The sequence below is a fragment of the Dicentrarchus labrax genome, unplaced genomic scaffold, assembly GCF_905237075.1.
Source record: "Dicentrarchus labrax unplaced genomic scaffold, dlabrax2021, whole genome shotgun sequence".
In the NCBI taxonomy this organism is placed as follows: domain Eukaryota; kingdom Metazoa; phylum Chordata; class Actinopteri; family Moronidae; genus Dicentrarchus; species Dicentrarchus labrax.
This window is the reverse complement of record NW_026136721.1, coordinates 21,176,475-21,187,374: the sequence shown is the minus strand read 5'-3', so window position 1 is coordinate 21,187,374 and position 10,900 is coordinate 21,176,475. Positions and strand designations below refer to the sequence as shown.

The 10,900-nt window shown below is 40.4% G+C and overlaps 1 protein-coding gene across 1 annotated transcript; it reads right to left on the bottom strand.

Annotated features, from left to right (window-relative positions):
• Positions 1 to 419: 419 nt before the first annotated feature.
• Positions 420 to 10,034, bottom strand: LOC127355144 (serine/arginine repetitive matrix protein 5-like). The gene is made up of 7 exons (XM_051385652.1): positions 7,300 to 10,034; positions 4,876 to 5,027; positions 2,939 to 3,105; positions 1,674 to 2,815; positions 1,028 to 1,167; positions 605 to 758; positions 420 to 515 (listed from the first exon to the last, which is right to left on the bottom strand). Exons 1-7 carry the CDS (start codon positions 7,450 to 7,452, stop codon positions 420 to 422), a joined length of 2,004 nt encoding a protein of 667 aa, XP_051241612.1. The 5' UTR covers positions 7,453 to 10,034.
• Between the last annotated feature and the right edge of the window lie 866 nt (positions 10,035 to 10,900).

Genomic DNA, 10,900 nt, shown 5'->3' with positions numbered 1-10,900 from the left:
CAAATGTGAGATCCCACACATCAGCTGAAGTGTTGTATCAGGGTTTCTTAACTACTGCAAACTTTTGCATGGTTGCATGTGATTCACAGTAACATTTTGAATGTTTTATTTTGTGACATATTTTCATCCCTCAGCGTTTGTTGACTCAGTGATTTTAGGCATGACACTGCAGGGCTGATACTGCAGAATACATTGGCTTGAACCCTCCTAGAATCTATTAATAAAGATGATAAATCATATGCACATGCTGCCCTAAAACATAGAGTGCTAAGTAATGTCTTTTTCCTGCAAGGTGCTTCCGTGTGAGGGGCGCCTGGGGTAAAAGAGCTGAAATAAATATCAGGGAGCTACTTTAGAATGAATGTATGAATGACCCATTTTCCTCGAAACACTCATGTGATTTATACAGATGCAGAAAGTCATGGGGCCGTGCTCACCTGTGTCTGTGGGCGTTCAGGAGGAGCTCGCTCCTTCACCTTTGAAGATCTGTGTTTTCCACTTCGATCATCTGAAATCTATGATACAACACACAGACAGGATTACAAGCTCAGTTGTTTCAACATGGATTTTTATTGTAAACACGTCTGCAGTTATTGCATCGTACTTGTGTATGAACAGATGCGGATGACTGTCTCCGAGATGAACGTCCATTCTCAGAGTCCCGACATTTCTCTCGTCTGTCTCTGCCTCTCTCTCTGCCTCTCCCCCTCTCATCTGACTCAAGCCTTGAACTGTAGATGTCTATTTCATCTTGATACCTTTAGACACAAACATATATTTAAATCTTTGACGCAAACACACTATAGACACAACAAAAGCTTGAAGAGCACTCCTCTTTTATTTAGCCATAACTAAAGCAATTACTTACAGTCAGATCAAAAGCATCAAAGTAATTTTTCCCCTGAACTTCAAGCCACCAAAGGAGCACTTTACAGAAAAGCATACACTAGGAATGCATGCTCGTGGGACTTCTGTTACAGCTATCTGAGGTCAATGCTGTACCATGATACCATATGGTACCACCAACCTGTAAGTCCTCAGCTTCTGGTCCCTGCATGGGCTGGGACTCTGGTTCCTCCTCCTCAGCCCTGGAATCTCTTCCTCTGACTCCAGCTGGATCTTTGGAATATCAGCCAGGACAATGTAGTCGTCTATGGTCATCGTCACCTCAGATTCATAAAGATTTATCAATAGTTTACAAGATATGTGGCAGGGAAAGTTTTGTCTAACATAAAACATAACAAGACTAATAACAGTCTAGAGTCATGCTAGTCACTCTGTGAGGTTGTGCTTCGGCTTAATGGTGCTTTGAGCTAAATGCTAACATTAGCATGCTAACATGTTGACTGTATTAGTTCACCAACTTATTTTAGTGTGTTAGCATGCTAACATTTGCTAATGAGCACCAAACACAAAGTACAGCTATTGGGGATGTAATTTTTTTTAAATTTCATTCACAGAAGTATTGAACAAAATATAAATTTGATAGGGGAAAAGTCAAGGGATCACCAGAGCCAGTAGGTCTGTACTACATTTCATGGCACTCCATCCAATAGTTGTTAGTCCAGTAGACTAAAGTAGTTGACCGACTGTAAGACTGACAGACTGACATTATCACCCATAGAGCTACTCCGCTAGCTTGGCTGAAAATCGATAATACCTGAAATACATACCTCCTCTGCTTCTACTGCAGCCTTTTTAGGTTCAGAGATAAGTAAGGCCTCCATGCCTCGCCTCATGTTGCTCACACTTCTGCCACCGCAGACCACATTGTTCCCCTCATTGCCATTATCAGTCTCTGTGATTGCAACATGGGACAGTGAACCACCAAGCCCCTGAGAGTCTGCACCTCGTCTTGATGTGGAGGAACCACGAGAGGGTGGGAGGCTGAGTAAAGAGTGTGAGGACCCTTGCCAGGACTCTTGAGAAGGACTCAGTCTGCTATCTCTGGAGCAGGGCTCCCTTTGGGGGGTTGGGCTGTGTGTACTGTAGCCATTCCTGGGTGGTGATACTTCACGGCTGTTGTGAGAGCGAGTGTTGGCCGAGCTGTTGACAGCTGTTCTGATTCGAGGAGATGCTTGAGATCCCTCATATGACTTTTGCTTGATGGCCGAGGATCCACGGCGTGAGATAGACTCCAGATTCCTGTAGAGTTTCTCAGAGTCCAAGCTGTGTTTGTTTGAAGCTTGTGAACCACTCCTTGACTCTCGACTGCATCCCTTTTGAGCCTCATATTCACCGTTCTGTAAATGGTAAGAGTCCGTGTGCCTGTGAGAAGGGGTGGCTCTAGAGGGTGAGACCATCCGAGAGGCAATGGACCCTCTCCTTCGGGATGGACTGGACCTGCCAGATGTATGCCGAGAAGGACCATGTGATGGAAGCTGAGAGGAGCCATGAGAGGAGGCGTGAGACCGGGCCTGACTCCTGGAGAGGGAGCTCCTTCGCTGGGTTTCCACAGGAGATTCAGTTAACTTGTAGCGGTCAGGGCTCACAGAGCTGTGACGTGTTGGTGAATTCCTCTCTGAATCAGTTCCTCGCCTAAAGTTGGAGTGGTATGTGTATCTCTCTGGGGATTCACTTCTCCAAACTTCCAGCATGTACGTCTCTGGGTTCCTCCTCTGGGAGGGCACGCCAAGGTTGACATTCCTGTAGGGGACGCAGGCTTTGGGCTCAAGAACATAATTGCTAGGAAGAGGATGCCCCCTTTCATAGTAACGATGCTGTCGTTTGTTGGTTTCCTCCATCTGCCGCTCACCATCACCTTTTCTGTCTGGAGAGAAGTAGCCACTCTCTTGTTCTCTGTCTCCTCTGGACTCTGAAAATCATACAAGCTTGAGGTCATTGCATTGAATTGGTAGTCTGTAAGAGAGCAATAGCACAAGTCAAGATTTTCCTCTGTACATTTGAGGAACCAACATGTGTGCATCTGTGATTATACCTGATGCCCGGCGGGACCTGTCTCTGCCCCTCCTCTCATCCATCCAGGATCTTTCAGTGCCACGGTGAGGTGAAGGGTCCAACCGGGTCATATCTCTTTGGGCCACGCAGAGCCTCTCTGGACTGAGGGATCTGCTCCTCTCTGGACAGTCCCACTGATTTGGAGAGCTGAAGCAGGGTAGTACAATGTCACTGATATGTAGATGAGGAAGCTGTAGTGTGTTTACACTACTATTTGTTGCTGTGAATAGGGTTTATTGCAAAATATGTTATACTGGACTGTCAGTTGACCTTGTGACCAGGGAGAGGGCCAACAAATAATAATATAAGTTAGTTTAACTCACTTACGAACTAGTTAACTAATGAGTGCACGACAACAAATGGACAAATGGGTGAAAGTAGAATCACAGGCAAAGCTTCATTAGTGTGACTTGGTCCGCTTTTATGACTGCCTCAACAACAAAACTCTGACAGTAAACATAATACATCCCTTCAGAGATATAAATAATCTCACATCATCTCATTTTCTCATTTTATTTTATAGCAGCGCAAAGCAACATTTTCTGTACAAATACACCCAATCTGATTTTCCTTAATCAAAACTAGGACTGCGACAGAAAAAGAGCACAATTGAGATCCATTATATTTGCCCTGTTGGCCCAAATGAAATTTACAATTGAAACACAAACTGTCACATGAATGCCACTGAGTGAACAGTACTCACTAACGTTAGATAGTGCCTCTGTAATCCTTTGATATCCAGCATCACAAAGCAGCTTTAGTGGTAGACGTGTAATGTGTGCAGCTTGCAGACAAAACATTATAAAGCTTATGTATATTGAAAGAGAGAAACATTCACATGTTTATGTCTGCCAAAATGTGAATTTGCCTGTAATACAAGCTTTGTGCTGATTAATCCACTGTAACATGATATGGACATGATTTGAAGGAGAAGTTACAGTCAACAGCAAACAACTTAAAGGTCCAGTGTGTAACATTTAGGAGGTTTTCATTAGTGTATAATCACCTGAATATAGGAATCGTTGTGTTTTTGTTACCTTAGAATGAAGCGTTTCTATCTACAGACAGTGCGGGTCGCCTTCCATGGAGGCCGCCATGTTGAACTGCCATATTTCTACAGTAGCCCAGAAGGGACAAACCAAACAGTGGCTCCTTGCTTGGAAAGGGAGGGTGAAGCAAATTAGTTGTAATTTGCAACTACACCACTAGATGCCACTAAATCCTACACACTGGACCTTTAAAGCTACATACATTTTGTCCACTCGGGGGCAGCAGAACAAGCTAAAAACACAACACTGACACATTAACACCGTACGAAGTTGATATGACAAACAGTTGCTTTAGACACAGAGTAAGAGCAACAAGAGCAGCCTTAACTTTAATTTGGAGTTGAGTTTCTGTCCACTATTCACTCTCCTTTCAACTCTGTGTTTGGTCTCCACCAATTCCTGAGAGCTGGCTCTTAAGCTGATATATGCTGTGCTATGTTTACCGGCAAGTTGCTAACTGTTTGACGCTGGGCAGGTAACAACATCAGGTTTGACAGAGCTTTTTCGTGCAAAATGGCTGCCTGCTCTGGTTGAAAACAACGCTGTGAGAGTGAAGACAGCGAACCAACAGTTAAGTTGAGAAAAATACTAAAATACTCCGTAATGAGCATAGTCATATTCATTTTATCCACTGTTATTATTATTAGTGCAACTTTAAGCTTAATTTGTCTGTATAATCAAGCCAGGTTAGATCTTAAAATGCTAATGTAAAGCAGCTCATCCAGTGACATTTAGAAACAAACCCCACAGGCTTAGGTGTCTTTCTGTATCAGAGAGTGCTGTTTCATGGTATATATGTTCTCACTCCTCAGGCAGACTGTTCTTGGTAAAAAGTGGTTTCTAAAATCAGGATACAGGATACAGTCACCTGGATTGTATGTCAGTGTCACAGATATTAAGTTCCCACTCAGGACTCAGACTGTGGACCAGACTCCACTCATAGGTCCAACCCCCGCTGACCTCATCACTACTGGCACTTGTGGTCACCTCAGACGGGGGACGATTATCATCATCTGCATCCTAGTTTGTGGAGCACAGAAACACATTTTTAAGCATTTGGATGATTCATTGAAAGTCAAACTGACCTGTGACCTCTGAGTATTTCAAAGTTAAGAAATAAGACCAAATTTAAAGAGTCAGAATTGTCAGGTTGTTCATGGAGGCCATTTTTGTGGCAATATGTAAATTGAATGTGTATATAAATTAGTTATTTAGATCAGTCACCTGTTTTTAAAAAAAAAAACATGTTTTGGGTCTATAACATTTGATCATGTTTTATAATGTGCAGCAGCAAAATCACATTATGGCCCTGAACAAAGTTTAACACAGCAGCTACCTGATGATTGATGTCTTTTAACCCCTAATTTCAAAAGAATAAATAACACAAAATTACATAAACTTACCCTGCAGACACTAATAAATAATGAACCAACATCCCAAGTATAAACATTAAGACATATTTCACTTACTGTAAATGCTCGCTGTCCTGTTCAAATCTGCTGTCAAGGCTTTCAGCAGCTCTCCTCCTTCTGTTCCTTCGTTCTCTCCATTTGTTCTAGCTAAGCCAATACTTTTAGACTGCACAGGACGTAACTTAAGCTAGTCTCTGGTCATGCTCATCATTATTTCATTGCTCTAGTGCTTTTGCATTACCAGAACCGCCCACTCAACCTCTTTCTCATCTTTATCTTGATCCCTCCTTCGATTCCACCTCACATTTACAGACAGGCGACAAAACTTTTGCTAATTTCAGTTCTTGATCTTTTGACTTGATGCAGGTTTAAAGACTTTAAAGTGTCGTCTTTTGTTTTCAGATAAAAATAAAGTCTACATTGCAATAATAACTTGATGAAAAAATAACTTTCTTGACTTTATTCTACTGTGTAATTCAACTTAGGTGGGCCAATGCCAAGTGCGGGGACATGTTTGTATGTGTCATATGAGCATATCCAATTACAATCCATTCCCCAAGGAGTGTAATGAGCTTTCATTAATTAATGATATAGAATCAAATGCCACCTTGCTGGATTATCCTTCTCCCACCTCCACAGTAGTTTCACTTGGCGATTGTGTTATAGGTTGACATCATCACCTCAGTGTGCAACTTGTGGAACAGTTTTGTCATATTGAATGGTAGCAAGTCATTAAAAAGGACTTGACCCTGTTATTCACAATATCAATAGATTTTGACCTCGGTATGTAATGTGTCCATGTACCTGTATGCATTAATGTGTAACTGTGATCACTGGTCATATAAACCTTGACTGTGAGCAGAGCCTGTATTTATCAAACTGCTACGAGTGAAAATCTAGACTTGAATGATAAAAGCAAAGTCCATCACATTCCTATTTGCAAACTTACAAATAAACTTAAAACTGTTTATTTATCCCCCATCTTCCACATGGATACTCAGCTTGTCGGGATGTTTTTACTGAGCTTTAGCTTCTTTTAGCATTATATAAGTATGTAGCCATGTGCATATCTAAAGTAATGGGTACAAATGTTTGTTGTCCTGAGAAGAAAACCTTGGTCAGTTCAGAATTGACTCAGAAATAGTGTCTTACAATCTGATCAGAGCCCTGAATTTTAATAAGATGGTTTAATAAGTCCGTAGAGGAGGACCTGCTCAAGAGATAAAAACGGTTCATTCTAAGGTAACGAAAGCACAACGATTCTTATTTTAAATGGATTATCAACTAATGAAAACATACATATAAATATTATATTCCATTGCTGTCAATAGAGCCTCTTAAATGTTACATACTGGACCTTTAATGTGTGTGTATCTTCACTTGCAGTCAAAGAACAGGAATTTCATGCATTTGCATGTAATTTCCTAATATTACCTTTTATTTTTTATGCTTTATTTCTGTTTTTTATTTATTTATTTCTCTGTCTCTGAGTTATCACTGTTACTACCAAGCTGCCATTTCTTACTGGAATATGTGTCATGGTAACTAGGCAGAGATGTCATGGTGATATGTTGTAAAAAAAAAAAAAAAAAAAAAAAAGGAACTGTAAGGAGGAGAGTGGCACCATTTCACCTTTAAACAGTAATTATACCGCTTTCCATCAAGTTGTTTTATTTTTAAACACAGAAAATGTCCATATTTAAGCAACTGTGACATAGCTATGAGTTTTCTACCCCCCTGTTGCGCACTCATCCTTGAATAACCAGCATAGCAACAGTAACTAAGAAGGGTGGGTAAATTGTGTCATCACTTGAGAGAAGTTTGATAAATACATCATACAGGCCCAGACTGTTTAACTATTGAATGCTTCATGTCCATACCCACTGTTGTGAACCATCCTGTTGAGGAGGAGCTGCCGTAGTGTTGCAGCTGAGGTGCATATGATCCGGCCGCAGACAGGAGCTGCAGCGTGAGGGGTCAAAGGTGTTGGGCAGGAACTGACGGCAGTAGAAGTCCTCAGCAGGGGGCGCCATGTCGATCCTGCTGACTCAGCCCTGTCATCTGTGGTGTATTGCCTCGGTATTGTCAGCCACCTTAGCACTAAAATAGCATTTTGATTTATTTATTTTTCCCAGGAGGCTCTTGGGGGGCTCTACGCACGGCTCATTAGCATAATACGAATAACAACTCTCATCAAAACATTTGAATCTTATTAGTTCTGATTAGGCAGGCTCTAACAGATTAACGGTTAATTCTTTAGATGTTTATATTTGAATGTCATATAAGCAGAAAAAATAGCAATACCACTAATATGTATTCTTTAAAGTATATGAGTGATGTTTTTACTATAAATAGAAGCTTGGTTCACTAACAATGTAATATCTTCAGTTACTCAAATATCCTGTTGACTGAAACACACACCACTATTGATGGGATACCTTTACACCTCTGAGTGGAAAACTGTGACAGTGTATATTGTAACCATTACATAGAGGGAATCCTCCAGCATAAGGTTTCTATGGCAAGGTTCCCATAGAAATATCTAATGCTACATGACGCTTTACCTTATGAATGTGTTCCAAAGTCTTCCTTTTCACAGAGAAGAAACTGCTGTATGTTGTATTTCCAAGATCCTTCATTGAAAGCTCAGTTTCTTCACACCCGGATGGAAATGGTCTGGAGTGATCATGGAGGCTAAAGAGACTGAGGTCTTTTATCAGAAAACAATCATTCATTGGCCCAATGTGTCGGTGACTGTGTCCTATCAAATATCATCATCTTTAGAAAGTGAAACGTAGCACTGACTCCTCTTGACAGGTGTCTTATGGACGGTGGTGGGCTTGTGCACAGATGGTTGCTCTGACAGTGCAGCCACAAAGAGGACAGATAAAAGAACAGAGCAGGTATATGGGAAAGGGTTACAGCGTCTGAGAACGTGGATTAAAAAGTGAAATTAAATCATCTTAGAATAATGTTACAATACAGGATCTTAAAACAACCAGCAGACGTTGCATTCTCATGTCTGTATTAAATATGAATCTACAGCCAGGAGGGAATTGGCTCAGTTTAGCACAAAGACTGGAAACGGGGAAACAGCTAGCCTAGCTCTGTCCAAAAATACCCCAACCCAGCACTTTTAAAGCTCACTAATTAACATGTAGCCTACTATCTTTTGTGTTTAATCCGTACACAAACACAAACAGAGATGCCACTGGTCAGCAAGAAATAACTTTGGATAGAGCCAGACTAGATGTTTTTAGCTTCTTTCAGCCTTTACGTTAAGTTAATTCACTTCCTGACTCCAGCTCCAAGTGCACCGACATCAAGAGTATCATTCATCTAAAGGTCTTTACACACTCAGGGTGTTTTTAATTTGCATGTCAATAGATATCTTTTGAACTGAGGTTTGTGTCATCTGTACTTTCAAACAGAAACATACTATTACATTTATTATTACGCAGCAAGAAAACAACATATTTTTTTCTCTTTTTTTTCTTCTATTTCTCTCAGCTTAAAATAAAGGCATCACGTCACAACTATTGCAGACCTGTTGTTGTTTATGTTTCTCATCACCCTGTTAGTTTGTGTGACTATGGTGTTTTAACCTATTAATACATTCGTTCGGTGCTTTCTGTGGATTTAAATTTTTATTAACAATTTGTTCCAAATTCACAGCTGGTATGAATAGTTTTGATGCAACATACTCACAGATGAGTATGTTGCATTTTCATATATGAAGCTACAGCCAGCAGCTGGTTAGCTTAGCATAAAAACATGGGGAAATATCTAAAATGGCAAGGTGGCTTCAACTACCTCAACTACTTTACGTTGCTTTTACACTCACAATTTTTGATCAAGGCTTTTTATTAAGCAAAACCCAAGACCTTAAAAGTCAAAATATTGCCTCATTAAAGTCTGCAATACTATACACTCCCTTTGGCTTTAATACTGGATGTATTGTGGGGTTATAACAGTGGGCAACAAAAACAATAACTGTGTAATATCGTGGTCTAATTAAACATTTTTGGCAAGTAGACAGTGAGGAATTACATGGTTTAAACAGCCTGAAAGGTACTGAAGAGTAAATAAAAGGGCCAAACTATATGTAAAGGGGTTACATTTGTGTATTATATTAATAAAAAGAGTGAAATAAAAGGTCATATCAGCGTAATATGTTCACAGTAATGAGGTTATTCAATAGCTCCACTTTATTTCCTGTGACAAACTCATGTGAGCAATATGAGCAAGTAGTGTATGTCTCTGAAAAGTGTTGGCATCATTAGTTGAGTTAATTCCCATCGGGTGACAAAGTGCTGAGACTGTTTTTCAGGAGGGATTTCAGTGTTTGAACAAACCACAAGAGGGCCTTTTGTCTCAAAAGAGCCATCGATGTGTGTGTGTGTAAATGTACAGTACAGTACACAAACTGAGGACAAACATGCACATTCAAAGGCTCACATTCTCTGTTTTTGTCTCTCTCTTTCTTCACGTACTCTACACACACACACACCCACACACACACACACACACACACACACACACACACACACACACACACACTAACTTAACAAAAACAACATCATCAAACATCCACAGAGATGGTGTGTATTTATAAATGCCGCTTGTTTCAAAATGATTGGTGAGAATTTAAGGCTGAGGCCCAGTTTACTGTATATGTGTGTGTGTGTGTGTGTGTGTGTGTGTGTGTGTGTGTGTGTGTGTGTGTGTGTGTGTGTGTGTGTTTGCGTGTGTGTGTGAACTTGTATAACACGTCCAAAGTTTGTAATGATTAATTGCAGTTTTGTAAGCATAAATTTTGTCATGAACCTCCAAGACGCGGGAGTATAATTAAACATTTGGCAAGTAAAATGACAATTAAGGAGAGATATTTTGGTCTTCTGCTGTGTGTCACATGTAGCTACATTCAGCCTCTCAGGCAGCAGTTGCTATAATGGGAGAGTAGAGCCAGTATCCATGGAAATACAGTTGGAGAAGTTCAGCTCACACAACTCAAAAGAAACAGGAAGGAAAATGTTTTAATGACTGTATTAAAGACTTCATGTTTCATTGTAATAAAATATTGTCAGAGCTCCACCGCTTTACTGTTTTTTTGCTGATATGAAGATTACATTGGTGCAGATTGATTTTCAATAACTGACAGGCGCGGACATGAGGCCATCACACACTGACGTCATCAGGGGTACCTTCAAAACTAAGGTTGTGTCTGAAATCACATGAAATACAGACACTCAAAAGTAAGAATCAGGACTCTTATCAATCATTAGCATTTTGCATCATCACTGATCAGTACAGTGTCATGTGAATTTTCACATTTATAAAATGTGACGCATTGCATTGTGGGATTGTTAGTAGAAAGTAGTGTAAGCCTTCATTTCTCCTTTGTTCCAAGGTCAAGAAAATACCCTTAACTTGAACCTTGACTGCACTGCTCATCAGCACTTTATCATGGCCGCCATTCCA

What these genes read in the sequence shown, in the direction of transcription:
- LOC127355144 (XM_051385652.1), bottom strand. Translation starts at nt 7,452, where the DNA reads ATGGCGCCCCCTGCTGAGGACTTCTACTGCCGTCAGTTCCTGCCCAAC. An exon ending in GACACTGACATACAATCCAG is followed by an intron (nt 3,106 to 4,875) that starts GTGACTGTATCC and finishes ACCCTGCTTCAG; the next exon opens with CTCTCCAAATCAGTGGGACT. An exon ending in CAGGTCCCGCCGGGCATCAG is followed by an intron (nt 2,816 to 2,938) that starts GTATAATCACAG and finishes TATGATTTTCAG; the next exon opens with AGTCCAGAGGAGACAGAGAA.